At 45.6% G+C, this 24,611-nt stretch overlaps 1 protein-coding gene across 1 annotated transcript; it reads right to left on the bottom strand.

Annotated features, from left to right (window-relative positions):
• Positions 1 to 5,625: 5,625 nt before the first annotated feature.
• LOC147114190 (interleukin-4-like) lies at positions 5,626 to 21,260 on the bottom strand. The gene is made up of 5 exons (XM_085994064.1): positions 21,137 to 21,260; positions 8,707 to 8,783; positions 8,362 to 8,412; positions 6,922 to 7,038; positions 5,626 to 6,159 (listed from the first exon to the last, which is right to left on the bottom strand). Exons 1-5 carry the CDS (start codon positions 21,240 to 21,242, stop codon positions 6,061 to 6,063), a joined length of 450 nt encoding a protein of 149 aa, XP_085850190.1. The 5' UTR covers positions 21,243 to 21,260; the 3' UTR covers positions 5,626 to 6,060.
• Between the last annotated feature and the right edge of the window lie 3,351 nt (positions 21,261 to 24,611).

Consider the following 24,611-nt stretch of genomic DNA (forward strand, 5'->3'; position numbering starts at 1 on the left):
CATGAAGGGTCTAGACAGAGTAGGCAGAGAGAAACTGTTCCCATTGGCGGAAGGGTCAAGAACCAGAGGACACAGGTTTCAGGTGATTGGCAGAAATTAGGAAAATCTTTTTTACTCAGCGTGTGGTTAGGATCTGGAATGCACTGCCTGAAAGGGTGGTGGAGACAGATACAATTGCGGCTTTCAAAAGGGAATTGGATAAGTTCCTGAAGGAAAAAATTTGCAGGGCTACAGAGAAAGGACGGGGGAGTGGGATAAGCTGAAGTGCTGTTGCAGAGAACCGGCACGGGCTTGATGGACTGAATTGCCTCCTTCTGTGCTGTAACCATTCTATGATTCTATTCTATGACGGCAGAGTTTTGAAGGCGGCCAAAAACAGCACGGCACCAGCAAAATCTTCTTCACAGCAGTCAAAATCAAGATTGCAGAGTCAGAAAACAAGCCAAAAAGAATGCCCAAAGGTTGACCAGCAGCCTGAAATGACAAACTAGCAACAAACCTGTAAGTAGTGGATAATGCCTTTAAATCATGCTACTGAAGGGTTCTTCCTTCCTGTTAGCACCACGCGTCGCTGGGGCGAATTTATCACATGGCGATTCAGGCATTGGGGCAGTCCAATATCAGAAATAGGTCCTACAAGAAGCATAGGACCCTTATTTAAATATTTTAATTCGCCATTTTAGTAGTTCTTGCGTGCTCCCTGGAGTGAGCACTCCATCCACTATATTGGATGCTTCGGTGCCCATTTTGCGCCTGAAAAACGGGCACGACGCCATTGAATTTCTGGGCCGACAAGTCTTACGAGAGTGGGCCTGACAGGTTTGAATATGGCTAGGTGAGTGGAGGATTATAGTGTTCCTTCAAGGAGATGCTTCTGAATGCAATGGGCCAATGCACCCATGCAAAGCTAAGGTACCAAGGCACTCCTGCCTGGTTGAACGGGACTGCCAAGCAACTCATAAAGACTGAAAACAAAATTTAAGGGCATGAAGGCCACAGACTCCGTTCCTTAGCCAGTGACTCCATCCCTCTCCCTAACATCTGTCTGAGGTTGAACCACTGTTCGCAACTTTGGTGTCATATTTGACCCTGAAATGAGCTTCCGACCACATATCCGCAGCATAACAAAGACCGCCTACTTCCACCTCTGTAACATCACCCGTCTCCGCCCTGGCCTCAGCTCATCCGCTGCTGAAACCCTCATCCATGCCTTTGTTACCTCTAGACTTAACTATTCCAACGCACTCCTGGCTGGCCTCCTACATTCCACCCTACATAAACTTGAGGCCATCTAAAACTCGGCTGCCCGTGTCCTAACACGCACCAAGTCCCGTTCGCCCATCACCCCTGTGCCCGCTGACCTACATTGGCTCCCGGTTAAGCAGCGCCTCGATCTCAATATTCTGATCCTTGTTTTAAAATCCCTCCATGGCCTTGCCCCTCCCTATCTCTGTAATCTCCTTCAGCCCCACAACCCCCCGAGACAGCTACACTCCTCTAATTCTGCCCTCTTGAGCATCCTTGCTTATAATCGCTCAACCATTGGTGCCTTCTGTTGCCTAGGCCCTAAGCTCTGGTATTCCCTGCCTAAACCACTCCGCCTCGCTACCTCCCTTAAAACCTACCTCTTTGACCAAGCTTTTGGTTACCTGCCCTAATTTCTCCTTATGTGGCTCAATGTCAACATTTTTGTCTTATAATAGTCCTGTGCAGCGCCTTCGGGCGTTTTACTACATTAAAGGCGCTATATAAATACAAGTTGTTGTTGTTGAAGGAAAATGGCACAGAATTAAGACAGATTCAATGTCAAAAGACATGCCAGGATTGTAAAAAAAAGCATCAAAATGGCAAAATAAAATTTTCAGATTGAATATGGCAAGAGAAGTGATGTATGTATAATGATAAATCTTTTAGATATATTAAGAAAAGAAGAAAAACGAGGGATGGAATGGGGGTACTGAAAGCGGGATCGGGTGAGGGCAATGACAACTGATGCGACATAGGCTGCAAAAGTGTTAACTAAGTGTTTTGCCTCAGTCTTTACCAAGGAGCAGATAAGTAATGTACTTGATCTGGAAAGGGAACTAAATGCATCCGAGGATCCTTGAGGAAATAAGGAAGGAAATTGCAGGAATTTTGGCATAAATCTTCCAGAAACCTCTGAATACCGGAGAGGTGCCTATGGACTGGAGAAAGGCAAGTGACACTCCTATTTTTTAAAAGTAGCAAAATTAACCCAGGAAACTACAGTCCAGTGAGTTTGTCGTCCATTGTGTATAAAGCTATGCAACAACAACAACAACGTGTATTTACATAGCACCTTTAACGTAGTAAAACATCCCAAGGCGCTTCACAGGAGTGTTATAAAACAAAAATTGACACCGAGCCACATAAAGAGATATTAGGGCAGATGACCAAAAGCTTGGTCAAAGAGGTAGGTTTTGAGGGGCGCCTTAGAGGAGGGAGCGGCGGAGAGGTTTAGGGAGGGAATTCCAGAGCTCAGGGCCTTGGTAGCTGAAGGCACGGCCGCCAACGGTGGAGCTTTAGAAATCGGGGAATGCTCATGAGAAAGAAAAGAAAAAGAAAGACTTGCATTTATATAGCGCCTTTCACGACCGCCAGACATCTCAAAGCGCTTGATCTGGCCAGATGAGGCCAGAATTAGATGAGCGCAGATATCTCGGAGGGTTGTGGGGCTAGAGGAGATTACAAAGTTAGGGAGGGGCGAGCCCATGGATGGATTTGAAAACAAGGATGAGAATTTTAAAATCGAGGCATGCCCTTATTAAAGAGAAGGGGCTGGAATTTACTGCGGGAGCATAATCAAGAAATTACGCCTGAAATAATGCCCGTTTGTGCACCCATTTTGCCAACCTCAATGTCATCTCTTTATCTACCTAATCGGTCACTTCTACATAAACCTTTACAGAATTTGTCAAAGAGAACTTGCCTTTAACAAATCTGTGCCGTTTGACCTTGGTTAACCCCATGCATTTCTAAATGTGTGCGACTGTGCTCACCCAGAACAGACCATGGAACTCAATGCCAGATTCACAAATACAAAGGAGGTATTCCAGCAATACACTCCGCTATTCCTGATGCAATCATCTACATCAGCCATATGAAGTAATAGTAGTATTTCTAAATTCCCATGAATTTAATCTCAAAATTGTGGATTCTATAAGCTTGATGTTAGACTAACTGGTCTATACTTACCTTGTTTATCCCTCTTTTTCTCTTCAGGGCAAAGCTGTTACACTGGTTACTTGCCAGTCCAAAATCAATCCCTCTACCTTTTCAATTTATCAACTCTTGCTCCAAATTTTTATCCCCAAACTAAAACTCAGTCTTCCCAACTTCTTGCAATCTCCATGGGGGAAAAATTGGGTTGCTGTTGCTTTGCACCTCCCGTTAACGCCCTAAGAGGGTGCTAATGGGGCACAAAGCAACTAGCGCCTGGGCGCGGTGCCGCCCACGCCTCCCACGAAATTCAGCGGGAGGTTAGCAGCGGTGCTAACCGGTAGCGCCCCGCGGCATTGCGCCGCCGGGGATAACGTCATTGCCGTGCGCAGCGCCCCGACCGCGATCACCAGGAGCGCCCCCTGACTTACCACCGGACGCTATGTCCGACGGGGTCAGGGGGGCCTACCTGCGGCCGGGGAGGCGCAATTTAAAGGCGAGGTGCGGGGCAGCCATTTTTGTTGCTGGCCGCCTGCCAGCACCTACCTGCGCTCCCGTCCCTGGCCTCCTGAACGGCCCCCCCTGCAGAGTGCCGGCTGCGCTCCAAGAGCCCGGCACTTCTCTTGAGTGCCGGGCTCATTTGCCGGCACTCCCAATCACCAGGGGCCCAGCTGGGCCCCGGGTCGTGCTGCGCAAGGCCCCTCCCCTTTAAGAAGGGGAGGAAGGCCTGCAATATCGCGGCACATAGCGGCGCGATATTGACTCGCAGTGCCCAAGGGGGATGCGGGGCGCTTCCAGCAGCACCCCGCTTCCCTCTTGGGGTGCAACCACTCAAGTTCCGGCGTGGGGGTGCTAATTTTTCCGGGACGCTAAAAGTAGCGCCCCGGCGACGTCAGCGGCCCAAATGGGGCGCTACTCAATTTTTAGCCCCATGTGTTTAAAACTCACGGTTGGTGCCATCTAACTCTTGCTTCTTCGTTTACCTTATTCTCTCTCCGAACCCTTTCAACTTTATTGGTTTTCTGAACCGCAAACCTGTGTTTTTCCACTCGGTTCTCACTTAAAAAACAATCAGCATTTTAAATATATTTCTAATGGGCTAATAATAAAAGTTTATGGCCCAGAATTTGGGGTCAGCGGTGAAGCAAAGGCTTTCGCCACTGGCTCCGAAGAAAGCTGCCCACGGAGATCTGTGGTGAGAAGTTTGCCTTTTCCGACGTGTAAGAGATTGCAGTGCTGTATAGTGGGGAATCCCGACCGCAATCTGCTGTGCCGTCAACAGGCTGCCTTAGCAGCCAATCACAATGCAGAATTCTCACAGAGAACCAGGAAGTGAAGAAGCTGCTTTTATTCGGACTTTTAAAAAATGTTACAGAGAGCAAAACAAAGATTGGGGCTCTCACATGAGGAAAAGGTAAACCTGAAATAAATATGAACAAACTTTAAAAAAATATGTATATATATTTTTTAAATTTCTTAAAAATTGTCATTTTTATCATAATGGGGAAATGTGACACTGCACACAATTGAAATTAGTTTTTCATGGCCATAACCTTTGTTTAGCAGTTCATAAACTTCTAAAACCCCAGTTACAACTAATCCAACAAGGCCTAACATTTAATGGGGTATTTAACAGTGATATTACCGTGGGCAGGGGGACAGGTGCTGGGGTATTCACAGCGCAGCCTCTGTCGGAGCAATGAATGACTGACCGTAACTTCAGGATTTCCGCGTTTAGATGCGCATGCGCTACATCCTGAAGCTGCAGTCAGTTTCAAAGGGGTAATAACAGTGAACGCTGTCAATTTGTCAATGAAAAATGCACAAAGAAACCCACAAATATATATATAATGATAATTTATTGATTTCCATAAACTTCAATATAGCTGTTAAAACTTAAATACAGAAACTCTCATTCTGAGTATTTATTTGATAATACATCCGAGCAATTTGTAAATAAAAATAAAATATTCCAGGCAAATTCTTATCACAGTGATGAACTTCTATAATAAAAATACATAAGCCCTGATTTTAATCCTGGAGGGTATGGTGCGGGCGGGGCGATTAAAATGGCAGCCGGGTGGAACCCATTGCATTCCCTCAGCATTCCCGCAGGTTTCCAGCTCCCGTGATTTTAACTCCCGGGTTTATCAGGAGTTTGGAGGCCACCCACCACAGGCTAGCTGAGGGCCTTGTAAAACCTGAAATGTTGATGTTTGATGATGTCATTCGGTTGCCGATGTCTTTTTAACGTGTTAAAGCACAAAAGCCGGCAGCACAGCATTGGGCCAGAAGAGGCCCAGGCAAGTATTACATTTTAAAATTTTGGACAGGTACCCCAGCGCCTAGCAAGAAAGCCTTGGGCCTCCTTTACCTCAGGCTTCCTCCCCCACCCGTCCCCTCCCCTCCTCTGACCACAAACAGCCCGGACCCCACCCCCCTCCTTCCTGATGTTTCCATGGGTCCCTGCCGATGCCTGGATCCCAGCCCAATTCCCGCTCCCGTTCACTGGCATTTACGTCATTCCCACTGGCTTCAGTTGGGAGACAGTTCAACACTATTTACATGAGTCCCAGGAAGCCAAATGGCTTGGGCCGCTCGCTGAATTCTCCACAGGGGGTTTCTCACCCAGCCCACCTGCCCAAACGTGCCTGAGTTAAAACCATGGCTATATATTCTTCAATTTTATTACTGCATCCAACATTTATTAATATATCATTTATAGTAATATAGGTACAAAATCCAGCAATTTTCATGTTTTGTAAAAAATACCTCTGAGAAATAAATAAATAAATAATACTTAAATTGCAATTTAGTTGTGCCTTTTTATGTACCAAACATCCTAATCCTTTAGCCTGTCTCTCCGAAGATGGTGAAGCATCATTCTTTGCGGAACACTTTTTGGGAGAATTTCCTCAGACGGTTCAGAAAATGTAACAGTTGAATCTCATAATCTTCATTTACAGTACAGTTATCAACCTGCAATGGAAAAATTAATTTAGCCAAATAATGAAAAAATTGCAAGGGATTATGGTTGTCTTCATTCAGTGTGTAAAGAAAAGCAAAGTGTCTGCATCAGGGCTAAGATGAACTCTTCACATGTATGGTCAAACCATAAGTAATAATACTGGTTGTTAATAAGTATTAAACTGAATTTGGATTTATTGCTGGTGGTCATTTGAACAGCTCCCAGTTGCTTGACCAGTGCCAAGTGATGCAATATGTGTGGTCAATTGGAACTGGAGGAAGAATACTTTTTGTGCTGCATGGTGGCCAGTACACATCCAGTCTCCGACAATCAGAGGGGAGTATAGTTTTGACATTGGTGTTTCCCAGTGCACAAATTTTAGGCTTTCTGAAACCAAGGTCAAAGGTTAAAAAGCCCAAGGCCAGTTCCAATGACTATGACTAGCATTCACATTCAATTCTGGAGGACAGTTACACCAAACAATTGCATTGACGTGCCGTGCCTTCACCTACACATTGACTTAAATTGTAAATTGGCTATGAAATTGCCCAAATTAAATTTAGGAAAGTAACGTGAGACCAACTCTGGAAAGTAGTCTCACAACATTATAGGCTTTGCTGCAGCTGCAATATTATTCTAAGTGCTACAAAACAAATTTTACAAAGTACCTATGCAGTTGAGTGGAACTTTGGTCAACTTTAAATGTTAACTTTAGCCTTTTTTAATAATCCTTTATTCCAATGATGATGCAGCATTTTCCAAGTGAGACTCACCCGATCTGCTTTATTGATGAGGTTCAAGCGGAGCCCAGTTATGTCAAGGGGCCAACAGGCAGGTACCTTCTCCAGGGCTTTACTTGCTTTGCAGAATAATTCAGATGCTTTCACATCCTGGAAAATAAACCACTGGACAGTCAAGAGATTTTCAAATCACTTTGGTTACTTGACACAGGAAAAGATCCTCCCTTACTAAGTTAGCGATTTGATGGACAGAAGGATTTCAGTTTTGACACAACCTTTACATTTTCATGGGGGAAAAGCCCTCAATTCACACAGTTAACATCAAACTGACCTGTATGAAAGCACACACATATTCACATGCGCGCGCACACACACACACACACACACACACACACACACACACACACACACACACACATATCAATTTAACAGGAAGTCCAGGAGACATCATTTTGATTTACTAAGTAATTGGATAAACAGATTTCTTGCAATTTAGGTCAAATCACCCAACAGCCACATTAAAAGGCTCTGTGCTTTGACTTGAGTCCTCACACACACAGGTATTATGAATTTATACAAAGAGATATATATCTGCTGCAAAGTAGAACATGCATCAGTTTCACTTGACCAGACATATTGCACCTCAGGAAACATGCTAATGATCCAAGGTAAGATTATGGAAAAGATTATGGATATTCCTACTTAATAAACAATGGTGGAATGCACCATTAACAGGTGGCATTATATAACCTGTAGTTTGATGGAACTTATTGAGAATATTATCACCAGATTTCCATTGCCTTTAGAAAATGAGAATTTCTACTGGCATAAAAATCAGACTATGACCAGGGTTATGGATCTGGATATTGCAGTGGTGATGATTTGCAGTTAACATATTCTGTCCCCAGGAAAACACTAATTAAACATTAATCAGGATTTAAGAAGACAGTGATCTAAATGACAACTGAACTGCAGTTATACTATAATGCTACACTATGTGAAATATGACATGTATAGCTACGTACAGGAGACTTTGGTTTATCCGGAAGTTGTATGTCCGGAAACCTCGATCTACTGGCAGAAATCAGGAGCCGTTTTGTTAGTTTTTTTTTCTTCTCGTGGCTTTTTTTTCCCAACAGTCAGGCTCTGGAAAGTCTCTCTGAAGCTGTTGCTAAGCTACAGAGACGCTTCCAAGGTACGGGCTGACTGTTTGAAGCTGTTGCTAAGCAACAGTGTTTGTTGTCAGATACGGAGATGAAAACATCTGTATGCTTCAACATTAACGCTGGTATGTCTGGCAGTTTTGATGGGACGGCAACAGCTCAGTCCCGTCGGTGCCGGATATAACAAAGTTTCCTGTACATCAATGTTCCTGAGCATGGAACCCATAAAAAGATAATAAAAAAAATACAAAAAGTAAAGTGACATTCATATACAGAGACATGCATGACTGTCATTAGAAACTGTTCTCACCTTGTCCTCGAAGTTAATCTGAGGCACCATGGTGTTACCACAAGGAATCTCCTGAGAAACAAAATGCAATTGTTAGATTAACAGCAATACAGTAGATCTACATAAATCACAAGTTATTATGCACAGAAAGTAATTTGGCTGTCACTCTACAGTCAATGTCCTTTGGCAGAAAAGTTATTATAAAATTTTAAAAAACTTATTCCATTTTAACCAAAATGACCCAGATTTCAGCAAACACTGATACCATTTTTGTATATGAATTTTATTCCCAGTAAGAAACTTTTTTAGCAGAGCACAGCGAGCAGATTTATTCAGTAAGCATCTATTCAGCTACTCTGCACATACCTTCTTTAAATCTTTGCCTGACAGCATTTGAATGATCTCTTTCAAGACTGGACTCGGATGCTTGCAGTCGACGCTGACTAAGATGAAGAGAAGAATCACAGCCTTCAGTACCTTAGACATGATAATGTTCAGAGCTGATCAGTCACAGCAACAGATTGATTCAATGCTAGTTATCTGCCTGAAGATGAACAATCGACTTACCTTTTATAGCCAGTAGCTCGATGGAGAGGAAATACTGGGGAGGTCACCAAAGCGTCACAAATTCCTTAACCATTGAGTTAGCAAATTTGCAACAATAGGTGAAATCTTAAAGGAAGGAAATCCTTTTGGTTCATTAAAAGAGATAGCAAGATGGGGGTGAGCAGGGGCGGAGGAAAGTACGGGACAAGATGTGTAGACAAGATACCAACCATCATCATTTTGAGTAAATTCCTTGTAGCTATCTTTTCACATAAACACAAAATGAGAATTTGAACCATTTTTTGTAATACCTTAAACTCTTCCGTTAAGATATCTCTAATTGTAGATACAGGAAGTAACATTTTTATGAAAATATAAATGAATATTCAGTCTATAAGTGTGATGACCCACTCCAGAGACCTGAGCACAAAAACCGAGGCTGATACACCCTTAGTGCAGTACTGAGGGAGTGCTGCACTGTCGGAGGTGCCGTCTTTTGGATGAGACAATAAACCGAGGCCCAACTTTCCTCTCAGGTGGACCTTAAAAGATCCCATGGCACTATTTTGAAGAAGAGAAGGGGAGTTCTCCCCGAATTCCTGGCCTATATTTATCCCTCAACCAATAACACATTATCTGGTCATTGCCTTATTGCTGTTTTGGGAGCTTGCTGTGCACAAATTGGCTGTCACATTTCCTACATCACAACAGTGACTACACTTCAAAAGTACTTCACTGGCTGTAAAGTGCTTTGGGACATCCTGAGAACGTGCAAATCTTTGTTTTTCTTTCTTTTTAATGGCTTAATTTCAATGCTGAATTGGATGGGAATTGGATGTTAACAGGGGTGAATTTCCTTGGGGTTTCTCCTGCCCAGCTGCCGTAACTTCAGTCAGAGTTCAGCAGAAACGACGCATGTAAATCGGGTTTCTACCAAAATGATGATGGCAGAGAAGGAGATGCCCTCAGGAAAACCCCGCTCTTGGTCTCCTTGCACAATATCCTGGTCTTCACAAAGGGATGCCCACCCTTATAAAATGGGTGTTAAAAACCATGGGGTAAAAATTGGGTAGCGCCGCCTTTTAGTTAGCGCCCCCGCTGCCGATTTTCCCAGTTAGCACCCCGAGAGGGAGGAGGGGCGCTACTGGACGCACTCCACGTCCCTCTTGGGGATTTGCGAGCCAATATTGCAGCGTTATGTGCCGCAGCGACACGGTACTGCAGACCTTCCACCCCTTATCCAGGGATCAGGAGTGCCGGCAAACAAGCCCGGCACTCAAGAGGAGTGCCGGGCTCATGGAGAGCAGCCGGCACCACCGGGGGGGTGGGGGGGCGGTGGGGGGCTTCACGGGGGCCAGGGACTGCAACGGAGACAGGTGCTGGCAGGCGGCCAGCAACAAAAATGGCCGCCCGCCACCTCCCCTTTAACTTGCGCCGACCTGGCCGCAGGTAGGCCCTCCTGACCCTGGCGGACATAGCGTCCGGCGGTAAGTCGGGGGGCGCCACCCAATATTACAGCTGGGGCGTGAGCGGGGTGCTGCACACAGCGATTAATTTCGCGGGAGGCATTAGCGGCGTCATGCCCAGGCACTAGTTGATTTGCGCCCTGTTAGCGCCCTCTTAGGGAGGCACAATTTAACCAAATTTAGCCCCCCAATAGTATTATGGTCTTCCAGGAAATGATTATTTAAAGCTGACTGGGGTATTGCATTAAGTGCTTCCATCTCTTTGAGTTTTATGGAGCAATAAGAAGAGGGTAAAAGGAAGGAATCTGGTCAAGTTCACCGACCAGAGACAGACTATCCTTACCCACCTTACCCATGGAGCAGTATGTGCAGACCCAGGCACTTCTGCCTGCCAATGTCCACCAACTGCCTTCACTGGCCCCATTTCACCCAGGGAGGGAGTGATTTAGTTGTACCATCTACTGGAATCTGTCCTGCAGATAAGGTCCTTCCAAAATACCATAGGGGGTAACTGGAGCATCATTCAATCTGCAGTGCACTGATGTATCACGAGGATCACATGCATTGTTCCCCAGGGCAAATACCATTCTCAATTTCTCCATGGTCAGGCAGCAACAGTTTGAGAGGGCACTGCAGATTGTCCACTTCACTGGACTCTTGATGGTATCTGTGTGGCCATCCAGGCTCCCACACACAATACCTCAAGGGGTTCACGGCACAGTCACTGAAAGAAAGAAAGACTTGCATTTATATAACGCTTTTCATGACCACTGGACGTCACAAAGCGCTTTACAGCCAATGAAGTACTTTTGAAGTGGAGTCACTGTTTTAATGTATGACTGCAGTAATAATTTATTTATTTTAAGGCAAATCCCTTGTGCCTGGGTTATTTGAAAGAGAAACCAAACTGGAAGAATGGCTCCTAGACCAAGATTCTTGCTCATAACTCTCTTACAAAGCCATGAGAACCAGGTGAATGCAAATGGTACAAAGCCAATGCAGCCACCAGGATTGTGACTGAGCATGCAATACCACTCTCCAGATGCCTTGATAGCTCAGGCAGCGTAGTACAGTGTAGTACAGTGTAGGACAGTGTAGTACAGTGTAGGACAGTGTAGTACAGTGTAGGACAGTGCAGCTCTGAGGCCCTACTCTCTATGCTCTCAGTCCATATGATTTCCAGTATTTCTCTTTTATGGACTCAAGGGATCGGAAGTGATACCCAAGTACCCGCCCTGCATCCCAGTAAACATGTATGAGATAGCTAGGCTTCCTCAGAAGATTATGTAATGGGCACTTCTTTACAGATGCAAGCGAGATAATCATACCAGATTTAAGTTACAGCAAGAAAGTGTCCTCCCACACTCTGGGCCCACGTGTTCGACTATGACAAAGTTGCTTAACATATGTAACCTACTAAATGTTGTCTGAGTGCTTTGCATGAAGCTGCAGTATTATAATGTATAATATGCTCATCTGCCAGATCGAAAAAGATAGAATATACTCTTGTTCACAGAGGTGCACCACTCATATATTTTAGAGAGAATAATGGTTAACGTGGTGCGATATCAAGGCAATGATCTCATAGATGATGTGCTCTGTGAGAATTAATCTTAAGCTGCTCGTAACTTGCCTAAGTAGTCATTTTAAAGATTGCTGAAGTGAAAAACAAAATGGTGTCAGCAGTTTGAAAGTTAAGCAGCTGACACCATTTTGGGTGGGACAAATATCCTTGCGGGGAGGTTTGCTAGCACTGTTGGGGGGGGTTTAAACTAACTTGGCAGGGGGATGGGATACAGAGGGGAGCTGAAATAGGGGGGGATGTGCTGTCAATTATAGAGAAAAAAACAAGTCAGCTTGGTAGACAGGGCAAATATATAAGGGCAAGGCTGGATGGCATCTATTTTAATGCAAGGAGTCTTGCGAATAAGGTGGATGAACTGAAGGTGTTGATAAACACATGGGAGTATGATATTGTTGCTATCACGGAGACATGGTTGAGGGAAGGGCAAGACTGGCAGCTCAATATTCCGGGGTACAGAATCTTCAGGCGAGACAGAGGGGGAGGTATAAGAGGAGGGGGTGTCGTAATATTAATTAAGGAGTCAATTACTGCAGTAAGGAGGGATGATATATTAGCAGGGTCCTCCAATGAGGCCATATGGGTGGAGCTTAAAAACAAAAAGGGGGCAAGCACTTTGCTGGGAGTGTACTATAGGCCTCCAAACAGTCAGGGGGAGATAGAGGAACAGATATGTAGGCAAATCTCAGAGAAATGTGCAAATAATAGGGTAATAATAATGGGGGATTTCAACTTCCCCAATATTAACTGGGATAGTCAGAGTGTGAAAGGCTCAGAGGGTGTAGAATTCTTAAAGTGCATCCAGGAGAGCTTTTTGAGCCAGCATGTAGAAAGTCCTACAAGAGAGGGGGCGGTACTGGACCTAATTCTAGGGAATGTGGCCGGCCAAGTGGAAAAAGTGCTAGTAGGTGAGCACTTTGGTGATAGTGACCATAATATGGTAAGATTTAAGGTGGCCATGGAAAAGGACAGGGATGGGCCGGAAATAAAGGTTCTAAATTGGGGGAAGGCCGATTTTAATAGGATAAGGCAGGATCTGGCCAAAATGGACTGGGATCAGCTACTTGTAGGAAAATCCGCATCGGAGCAATGGGAGGCTTTCAGAAGGGAGATTGAGATCATACAATGGCAGCATGTTCCCGTAAAGGTCAAGGGTGGTTCCAAAAACCACAGGGAACCTTGGATGTCAGGGGATATACGGGAATGGATTAGGAAAAAAAGGAGGGCTTTTGGTAGATACAAAAGGCTAAAGACGGAGGAAGCCCTAGAGGAGTACAAAAAGTGCAGGGGGATACTTAAAAAAGAAATTAGGAGATCAAGGAGGGGCCATGAAATAACACTGGCAAGCAAAATAAAGGAAAATCCGAAGATGTTTTATAAGTATATTAAGGGTAAGAGGATAACTAGGGAAAAAATAGGGCCCATTAGGGACAAAAGTGGCAATCTGTGTGTGGAGCCGGAAGATGTAGGAGGGGTTCTGAATGAATTTTTTGCGTCTGTTTTCACTATGGAGAAGGACGATGTAGACATAGAAATAGGGCGGGGGGACTGTGATATGCTCGAACATATTAACATCGAGCGGGGGGAGGTATTGGCGGTTTTAGCTGGCCTAAAAATGGATAAATCCCCAGGCCCGGATGAAATGTATCCCAGGCTGCTGTGTGAGGCAAAGGAGGAGATTGCGGGGGCTCTAACACATATATTCAGGACCTCTCTGGCCACAGGGGATGTGCCAGAGGACTGGAGAACCGCTAATGTAGTACCATTATTCAAGAAGGGTAGTAGGGAAAAACCGGGGAACTACAGGCCAGTGAGCCTAACATCAGTGGTAGGAAAATTATTGGAAAAAATCCTGAGGGACAAAATTTGTCTCCACTTGGAGAGGCAAGGATTAATCAGGGATAGTCAACATGGCTTTGTCAAGGGAAGATCATGTCTGACTAATTTGATTGAATTTTTTGAGGGGGTGACTAGGTGTGTGGATGAGGGTAACGCAGTGGATGTGGTATACATGGATTTCAGTAAGGCCTTCGATAAAGTCCCGCACAGGAGACTGGTCAAGAAGGTAAGAGCCCATGGAATCCAGGGTGCCTTGGCACATTGGATACAAAACTGGCTTAGTGGCAGAAGGCAGAGGGTGATGGTCGAAGGTTGTTTTTGTGACTGGAAGCCTGTGGCCAGTGGGGTACCACAGGGATCGGTGCTGGGTCCCTTGCTGTTTGTGGTCTACATTAATGACTTGGATATGAATGTAAAGGGTATGATCAGTAAGTTCGCGGATGATACAAAAATTGGTAGGGTGGTAAATAGCGAGGAGGGTAGCCTCAGTCTGCAGGACGATATAGATGGGTTGGTCAGATGGGCGGAACAGTGGCAAATGGAATTTAACCCGGAAAAGTGCGAGGTGATGCACTTTGGGGGGACTAACAAGGCAAAGGAATACACAATGAATGGAAAGACCCTAGGCAAGACGGAGGGTCAGAGGGATCTGGGTGTGCAAGTACACAGATCCCTGAAGGCGGCGGAACAGGTGGATAAGGTGGTAAAAAAGGCATATGGGATACTTGCCTTCATTAGCCGAGGCATTGAATATAAGAGCAAGGAGGTTATGATGGAGCTGTATAAAACACTGGTTAGGCCACAGCTGGAATATTGTGTGCAGTTCTGGTCGCCACACTACAGGAAGGATGTGATCGCGTTAGAGAGGGTGCAGAGGAGGTTCACCAGGATGTTACCAGGGCTGGAGCGCTTCAGCTATGAAGAGAGACTGGGCAGGTTGGGTTTGTTTTCCTTGGAGCTGAGGAGGCTGAGGGGGGACATGATTGAGGTGTACAAAATTATGAGGGGCATAGATAGGATGGATGCTGAGGAGCTTTTTCCCTTAGTAGAGGGGTCGATAACTAGGGGGCATAGATTCAAGGTAAAGGGCGGGAGGTTTAGAGGGGATTTGAGAAAGAACTTTTTCACCCAGAGGGTGGTTGGAGTCTGGAACTCACTGCCTGAAAGGGTTGTGGAGGCAGAAACCCTCACAACATTTAAGAAGCATTTGGATATGCACTTGAAATGCCATAGCATACAAGGCTACGGGCCAAATGCTGGAATATGGGATTAGATTAGACAGGGCTTGATGGCCGGCGCGGACACGATGGGCCGAAGGGCCTCTATCCGTGCTGTATTACTCTATGACTCTATGACACATGTGATGGGGGTGGTAAGGAACAAGAATCCAATTTTTATATGTGTGCTTTAAGAAAAAACTTTTTGAACCATTCTATGTACTATCAACTCTCAAATAGAGGTACTGGGACGAATGCCTGCACTCAACCTTGAAAGAAAGTAATGACAAGAATGAAAAGAATAGATGGAATGAAAGGAAAGGAAGGAAGGAAAGAAGGATGGAAGGAAGGAAGGAAGGAAGGAAGGACAGACAATCCAACGGGCTAGAAATTCAGTAAGGCCCCGCCAGCTTTGCGCCAAGTTACCGCCCAAAGAGGGCTTCTGCGCCAATAGAGGAGTTTGCGCTGATATTCAGCGCAGCGGTAATGGCGACGGTAGCCGGTAGCGCTGCGCCGGCACCAATGACGTCATCGGTGTGCGCAGTGCCCCGGTTCCGCCCCGATACCGGCCCGACCCCCATATTTAGTTGCGGCCGCCTCTTCCGCAGCGGCCGCAAACAACGTTCTGCAACCGTGGCCGTCCTGCAGCCTTAGTGGCGCTAGTTAAGGCGGAGGTGCGGCTGGCCGCTTTTTCGGCGGCCGCCTGCCCGCACCTCCTTCCCCGGCCTCCTCCACCGCCCCCCCCCGCGGCATTGCCGGCTGCTTTCCGCGAGTCCGGCACTTCTCTGTGGTGCCGGGCTCATTTGCAGGCACTATCAAGCGGCGATCTCCCCGTTGCAGGCACCTCCCCCTTAAGAGAAGGAGGAGGCCTGCAGTACCGCAGCCTGCCGCTCCGCAGCGGGTGGCGCAGCGGCACCTACAGCGCTGAAATTCAGTTTCAGCGCCCCAAGCGGGGGCGGGCACACCCTGGAATAGCGCCCGGTTCCGACTTGGGGCTCAAAAACTGAATTTCTGACGGTCGCAACTGGCTCCGCACTTTTGGGCGCAAGCGAGCTGGCGGGGCCTTACTGAATTTCTAGGCCAACGTGTTTTGCAGCCAACGACAAACTTTTTGAAGTGTAGTCTCTGTTGTAATGTGAGAAACATGGCAGCCAAATTGCGCACAGCAAGCTCTGACAAACAGCCATGTGATAATGATCAGAAAATCTGTTTTAGTGATGTTGGTTGAGGGACAAATATTGGCCAGGACACCGGGGAGAACTCTCCTGCTCTTCTTTGCAGTTGTTCCATGTGATCTTTTACAACCAGCTGAGTGGGCAGACGGTGTAGTGATCAATAACATGTCATTCTGTGGTGGACACTAGGTGGAGCAGTAGAGCTGTATATAGCTGTATGTATAAGACTACATTACCCATGAGGCTAGGCCACCCACAAGGCAACAGTCAAGATGGCAGCCTGCACACAGGAGCACACGTGCTGCATCTCTACAAGATGCTGTACAAGTCCACAGGCCACCCACAAGGCAACAGTCATGATGGCAGCCTGCACACAGGAGCACACGTGCTGCATCTCTACAGATACTGTACCAAGAGAACGTGTACTGAATAAATGACTAGCTAGAAGCTAGCTGTGTTCACAATAAGAATGTCTATTTATTAATGAACATAACATGGTACCAGGGTGGTGAAGATCTGCTGAAAATTGTGAAAAGCGACATGGAGAATTTGAAGCCACCAGAGCGTTTGAATCTCACAGAAAAAATTGACTACAACTGGCAGACTTTTAAACAGCAATTCGAACTCTACATTGCAGCCATCGGATTCGGTACGAAGCCAGACGCAAGGAAGATAGCGTTGCTGCTTATAATTGCAGGCCCACAGGCAATAGAGGTATTTAATACATTTGTATTTAATCCAGCGGAGAACAGAGAAAAATTAGAAGATGTGCTAAAAAAATTTGATGCACATTGCTCTCCCAAAAAGAATGAGACGTATGAAAGATACATCTTCCGTTCTCGGACACAGCAACAAAATGAGACTTTTGATAGCTTTATAACTGATCTGAAGCTGAAAGCACAGACATGTAATTTCTCTGAGCTCAAAGCATCCATGATTCGTGACCAGATTGTGTTTGGTATTCATGATAAAAAAGTCAGGGAACGTCTGTTGAGAGAAACCGAACTAAATTTGGAAAATGCGGTGAAAATATGCCAAGCCAACGAGCTAGCTCGAAAGCACGCGCAGACTTTCAGTGAAATCAATAATGATGCGATTGTAATGAGTGAAAATGCTGCTGTCGGTGCTGTGTCCTACAAGGGGAAGAAACGTGGGCAGAACAGAAATGAAAAGCAATCGGAGGATGAAATTTTTAATTGTAAACGCTGTGGTTACAAACACCAGTTAAGACAATGCCCAGCGTTTGGAAAAATGTGCACAAAGTGTAATGGAAAGAATCATTTTGCCAAACAATGCTTTTCAAAAGTAAAAACGACGAAAGGGCAATGAGTTAATGTGATTCAGGACACTGATTTAAGTGAGACATTTTTTGTAGGAATGGTGTCATGTGACGATATCAAAAAAGATGCAGAAAATGTGCAGCCCTCAGAAATAGACAATGCTGAACATAAAGTTAATGCAGTAAAAGAGGACAAATGGATGATCCCACTGCAGATAAATGGAGCATTAGTTACATTGAAACTGGACACTGGGGCAAAAGCAAACTTAATCAGTATGAGTGACATTAACAATATGAAAGAAAAGCCCAAAATACAGAAAAAGTCAGTAGTACTGAAGGACTATAATGGACAGAAAATAGATAGCTTAGGTGTATGCAGACTTAAAGTGACAGTCAAAGACAAAGTGCATCATCTCATGTTTTCTGTTGTGGCTGAAAGACTTGATTCGATACTAGGTGACAAAGCTTGTGAAGACTTAGAACTGGTCAAGAGAGTCTGCCGTATAAACTGTGCCATAAGCAGACCAGATGACTCAGGTGATGAAGCAGAGAGCCCATCAAGGATGAAAAGGCCAAAAGGTATCCATGTCTTCAAAAAGCTTAGTTTCTCCAAGAAGAAAGAAAAAGACTTTAAGGTCAAAGAGAAGCCAAAGGAAGAAAAGCACAAAGAGGAAAAACACAAGGAGAAAAAGTCCAAAGATATAACTGCAGCAGATGTTGTTAAGCAGTGGAAAGAGAAAAAGAAAAAGAAGAAGCCTGCACCAGAGCAGGAAGCAGTTCCGGTGGATACTCCTTCTTCCCTCAGGCCAATCTTTGGTGTTCCATTAGCCGAGGCTGCTGAGAGGACTATGCTGTATGATGGGATCCAACTGCCAGCAGTTTTTCGAGAGTGCATTGACTACATTGAGAGTTATGGCATGAAGAGTGAAGGAAACACTGAAACCCTCTCCAAGCAAAGATCGCAAGGAGACCTCGATCTATACAAGAGCAGATTGATGACAATGCCGCAACTGCATCTTGTCATTCACCGCCAGAACAATCTCATGAAGACACATCAGACTTACCCGTGTTGAGAAGATCCACACGTGAAGTAAAAGAGCCTGATAGACTTAATCTTTGAGTACAATGTAAAGCTTTGAAAATGTGTTGACTGTTTTGAAAATGTTTATGTTTATAGAGCACTAACAAAAGTGTTACTGATATTATCTTTATTGTTTTCTTGAAAGTTGATTGATATTGATTTTGTTAAACCTCAAAGAAAGGAGGATGTAGTGATCAATAACATGTCATTCTGTGGTGGACACTAGGTGGAGCAGTAGAGCTGTATATAGCTGTATCTATAAGACTACACTACCCAGCTATATATTATATTAAGACTATGTTACCCATGAGGCTAGGCCACCCACAAGGCAACAGTCAAGGTGGCAGCCTGCACACAGGAGCACACATGCTGCATCTCTACAGATACTGTACCGAGAGAACGTGTACTGAATAAATGACTAGCTAGAAGCTAGCTGTGTTCATAATAAGAATGTCTAGTTATTAATGAACATAACAGACGGGGCCTCAGTTTAATGTCTCACCCGAAAGATGATGCCTCCAACAGTGCAGCACTCCCTCAGTACTGACCGGGAGTGTCAGCTGGATCGTGTGCTCAAGCCTTTGGAGTGGGACCTCAACTTGAGGAGATGGTTGGTGGTCCTTGCATAAATGGACTGTACATCAGCCCTCATTCCCTCACCCTCCTACATAGAAAGAAGAAAGAGCTTGAATTTATATAGCACCTTTCACAACCTCAGGATGTCCCAAAGTACTTTACAACCAATGAAGCACTTTTGAAGTGTTGTAATGTGGGCAACATGGCAACCAATTTACGTGCAGCAAGCTCCCACAAACAGCAATGTGATGATCACCTGTGATGTTGGTTGTCCTCAGCCTGTCTACTGAATGACCTATGATTTAGATTCAGTGCAGATCACAATCCCACCAGGCTCTGCACATGTTACCAAATTTTATGCGGGCAGAAAAGGATATTGATCCATACACGGCGCAATAATACACATGGGACACTTATTCTTCAAAGTGTATTGGCCATTTTCTATGGGGTGCTGGTTGGGTGCACACCCAGCACTGGACGGTAAGAAACCAGTCCAAGAGAAAGGCCAGGATGCTTATTCTACCACAGCACCATTAGAAATCAAACACAATGTTAGGGGCATGAGGGATCACCAATACTAGACCACCAAGCATGAACTTTAAAAAGTAGCAAGGAAAATAATAACCCACTATAAACAACACCCTTTTTGTGCCTCCAGTTGCAGAGGGAGAAGTTGTTGTGATATCAAATGTGGCTTCTCAAAGCAGTTCTTATTTTTTATAGGGCTATGCACCCATCTATCTGAAGTGCTCCTGAATGGCATATCATGGGATTCGATTGTGCTGCTCAACCCCATCTACCTGCTCTCAGCTGGGAGGGTATGAATGGTCTGGGCCACAGACAATTTCAATGCTACTCCATGCTGGCCAGTAGGAGGCATGAAGAACTGATCCATCTTAGTGTTTCCTCCCTGTTAACTTGGAACACCTTACCACCAACCAGCACACCATCTCATAGAATGGCCAGAACTGACCAGATAAAGCCACCCAAGGTCATTGAGTCTCAGTGATAGGCAGCACTGGCCCACAAGTCCATGAGCTTCTGGTTGGGAGTTGGGATTTTTGGGCAATTTCACTGTGCTGGGGATTTTTGTGACGGGAACAGCCCCTTGGAACGTATGCTTCATTTGCTCACTTCCTAGTGTCACGCTTGTTAAGCTGAATCAACATATTTTTATAAGATACTGGCCCAGATTCTGCTGGCAATATAACAGTGAGATTAATGGCACTCGGTGTTATTAGTGTGTAAATCGTGCAGCAACTTGTGGCGAGGAAGAGACACCCCGTGAATTGTGAATCGCCACAAGTTGCTGGATCAACTGCGTTGCTCTGATGTTGGCCTCACGGAAACGGCAGCTCGCCCTCAACCTCCTTGCGAGTTTCATGAAAGTGCTGCACTTGCGCATTAATTGCCCATTAAACTCGCCGCAGAAACGTGGGGAGGCTACTTAACAGTGTAAGGTGGCAAAATTCCCCTCATTTGCGACCCCCCTGAGGCGCTAACCGCAGCTCCCGCGAAATTCGGTGGGAGGTTAGTGGCGGCGCTAGCGGCTTTCGCCCCGATCTTCTGCGCCCGGAGATCATGACATCATCTCCAGGCGCATCACCCCCGTTAGCTCTTCCGATGCAAAATTCCCGTTTTTCGCCCGCCTGTGCACCTCTGTTTTTTTAGCTACAGGTTCGGCAGGCGTTTTCCAGTGGAGGAACGCTATCTCAAGGCGTCCACTTCCGGTTGTTATTTGTGTCAGCCAGGACACCGAACTTTTTGCTGGTCAGAAGCAAAGAGCCCTTCTGATTATTGGAAGCGTTTTTGAGATTTCAGAGTTTGCTGCTGAACAAGGAATCTTCATTTGCATTAGGGTGTGATTTGTTGGTTATTAGGCAGTTCTTCAAAGAGCAATGAAAAGGGTCTGCAGTATGTATCTGTTCTCCTCGAAGCAAGCAAAGCTACAAATGAGCATCTGGTGAATGATCGGACCTCCCCTTTAAGAGCTGGAAAGTTGCAGCGCGAGTGATCAAGTCTGTTTGGAACTCACCTGAAATTTGGCAGCTCTCTGGTGTTAGCTCCCCTGTAGCGCCCCACTGAGGACATTCCAGAGATTCGGGTCTCCACAGGTGAGTACGCATGGGGTACTCACCCATAGGACCAATGGAAGTGCCGGTTTCGTGCATGCACTGCGCATGCGCGGGAAACCGGCACTTCCGTTCCCCTGAAAGAAGGAGTTCAGAGGTGGAACACGTGCGCCGGAGAGGCAGCGCGTGCGCATCGAACTTACATTTTTTTTGCAGGTTTCTCCGGGAGGGTAAGTCTCCAGCAGTTACACTTTTAAAAAGTAGGCGCAAGGCCTGCTTTTAACAAGCTAAGTGGTGAATTAATTAAAATGAAAACATTTTTTCCACAGGTATATTATTTTTAAATAATTTAAAGAAAGGTAAGTTTATTTTTAGCCCCATTAGAAAATGTAATTATTTTTTTCAAAAATTTAAATTATTGTTTAAAATAGTTATTTCATGTAATTTATAGTTATTTTTAAAATGTGATGTTTTAAAAAAAAATTATTTGAAGTTTCAGTGATGTTTTGGGGCTTATAGTATTTATAGGTTTGACAGCTCTTCCTGTCAAACTTATGAATGAAGCATTCCCTGCTACCATTGGCTCCCCATGGCCCATGTGATCCCAGGGGACGCATCGAACTAACTGCGCCCCTGGGATACGCAAGCACTGTGCGCCGGCAGCTGGAGGAGGCCCAGGATTGGAATCCCACGCGGGCCCACAGCTCAACGGCCGGTGCGCAAGGTAAGTGCAGGTCGGGGGCTTGCACCCGCGGGAAGCCCCCGACCCAAATCATTAGCGCTTGATTTAGTGCCCCATTCCCTTCCTGGGGCGATGCCAGGGAATTTAGGTGAGGCTCAGAATCATTAGTGTCGGGCGCAAATTTTACAAACTTTTTGCAGTTAATGCCCCAAATGGCCTGCTAGGGGAATTTCGCCTCCTAAGTACCTTTTTAATGAGGAGATTTAAGGGGCGAAATTCCCCTAGAGGGCCAGTTAAACGTTGGGAAGACCAAAGCCATCATCTTCGACCACTGGCACAAACTCGTACCCTTTCCACTGATTCCATCCCCTCCCCGGCCACTGTCTCAGGTTAAACCAGACTGTTCGCACCCTCACACCCTATTTGACCCCGAGCTAAGCCTCCGAGCCCATATCCTCTCCATCACAAAAAATGCCTACTTCCACCTCTGTACCATCACCCGTCTCTGCCCTTGCCTCAGCCCATCTTCTGCCAAACGCCTCATCTATGTCTTTGTCACTCCAGACTCGACTTTTCCATGTTCTCCTAGTCTACCTCCCTTCCACCACAAACTTCAGCTCACCCACAACTCTGCTGCCGATTCCTATCCCGTACCAAGTCCTGCTCACCAATCACCCGTGCCCTTACTGATCTACACCGGCTCCGATTCCCCAACGTCTCAAGTTTAAAATGATCATCCTTGTGTTTAGATCCCTTCATAGTCTTGGCCTTCCTTATCTGTGTAGCCTCCTCCAAAATTACAATTCCCCCCTCCAAATCTAGCCTCTTGCACATTCCTCCATTTCTCCCCACCATTGGCGGCCGTGCCTTCAACTGCCTGGGCTCCACACTCTGGAATTGCCTCCCATACCTCTCTGCCTATCCATATCCCTCTCCTCCTTAAAACCAATCTCTTTGAGAAAGCTTTTAGTATCTTCTTCTTGGGCCCGGTGTTGATTTTTGTTTGATTAAACTTCTGTGAAGCACCTTGAGATGTTTTTTTATGTTAAAGGCGCGATATAAATGCATGTTAGTAAAGTAGTCTTAAAAATATGTTGCCGTTCCTATTTACATCATAGGACCCCGATTTCTATTTTGAAAAGGTCCTATTTCCCTAAACAGGCAGGCGTTTTGGGGAAGGTAGGTGATCAGAAATGGGGAGGTGATTAGGAAGGCGGGAGGTGATCAGGGGTTATATAGCGACTGTGAGGTGCAGAGGCGATTGGGGGTGAAAGGCGATCGGGAGTGGGGGGGAAGAGATTGGGAAGAGAGGGAGGCAATCTGGAGGGTGACGCCAATTGTCCTCGGGACGGCTGTGGAGCCAAGAGCAACGATCCTGCTCCTCCTGGCACCCCAGGAAGGGTTTTATTAAAAATATTACGACTTACGTTTAGGTGGCGAGTGCGGGTGTTGCTGAAAATTTCCTGAGCGGGGTAGGCCCAGTGCCGATCCTGCCCATCGCTGACAAATTTTCAAAAGGGGTCCGTTAGCAGGCGATAGGTCCCTAATTTACATATCATGGGCCCTAATACCTGTTTTTAGGCATCCGACTGGGACGCCTAATAAATGAGCCCCATAAGTTTAGCAGTGGGACCAACGCCTGCGCTAATTGGAGTGGACAAAACTGTGGCAGATGGACTTCAACGCAGGCAAGTGTGAGGTCATCCATTTTGGACCAAAACAGAATAGATCCGAGTACTTTTAAACGGTGAAAATTTGGGAACAGTGGAGGTGCAAAGAGATTTAGGGATCCGTGTACACAGTTCACTATAATGTAATGGTCAGGTACAAAAAATAATCAAAAAGGCTAATGGAATATTAGCCGTTATATCTGGAGGGCTGGAATATAAAAGGGAGGAAGTTTTGCGACAGCTATACAAAAGCCGGATTAGACTATACCTGGAGTATTGTGTACAGTTCTGGGCACCGCACCTTGGATAGGATATATTGGTCTTGGAAGGAGTGCAGTGCAGGTTAACCAGAATGTTACCAGGGCTCCAAGGGTTAGATTATGAGGAGAGATTACATACACTAGGCATTTATTCCCTGGAATATCGAAGGTTAAGGGGTGATTTGATTCACGTTTATCGGGTGGATAGAGAAAAAATATTTTCCGCTGGTGGGGGAGTCTAGGACAAGGGGGCATAACCTTAAAATCAGAGCCAGGCCATTCGGGAGAGAAGTTAGGAAACACTTCTTCATGCAATGGGTGGTAGAAGTATGGAACTTGTAGTGTATGTAACCGTTCCACCTTTAAGAGAACTATTTTAAGGGTTGCCCTACTTTATCTTGGCTGCTGTATACTGTAATACCGGCGGTGACTACACCGGTATATAAGTGCTGTGTAATGATTTATTGGGCAGTTCCGCCCTGACCTTCAACCAGTAAAGACCTGTTAAATTTTACTCTTGTGGTCTGTGTAGTAATTCGCAATATAACACACAGACTTAACAGTGGCGACGAGTACGATCTTACCCTGCGGCAGAGATACATCCAAGACAGTTTAACGGGCGTCGAGAGGAGACATCCGCCCCATCATTCTGCTGAGAAAAAACTCGGGTCTGCAGAGCAAAGGAAGAATTCTGACACGAAGCCTTCCATCAGCAACAGGCAGTGATCATCCCTTCTATCACGGTGGTGGGTAAGCCAATCAGCGACGAGCAGCAAGTCGGCCACGTTGACTGTGAGTAGGGGAGAAAATTTTTTAAAAAACGGAG

Source organism: Somniosus microcephalus, chromosome 8, assembly GCF_052327205.1.
Source record: "Somniosus microcephalus isolate GS21.2 chromosome 8, FLI_Smic_1.0, whole genome shotgun sequence".
NCBI lineage: Eukaryota > Metazoa > Chordata > Chondrichthyes > Squaliformes > Somniosidae > Somniosus > Somniosus microcephalus.

Bases quoted from the DNA above. Each gene is read 5' to 3' on its own strand.
- LOC147114190 (XM_085994064.1), bottom strand. From the start codon at position 21,242: ATGGGTGAGTACCCCATGCGTACTCACCTGTGGAGACCCGAATCTCTG. The intron at 8,784-21,136 runs GTGAGTTCCAAA...TCTTCATCTTAG, and splicing joins AGAGAGCTGCCAAATTTCAG to TCAGCGTCGACTGCAAGCAT. The intron at 6,160-6,921 runs GTGAGTCTCACT...TTTCCATTGCAG, and splicing joins TCATCAATAAAGCAGATCGG to GTTGATAACTGTACTGTAAA.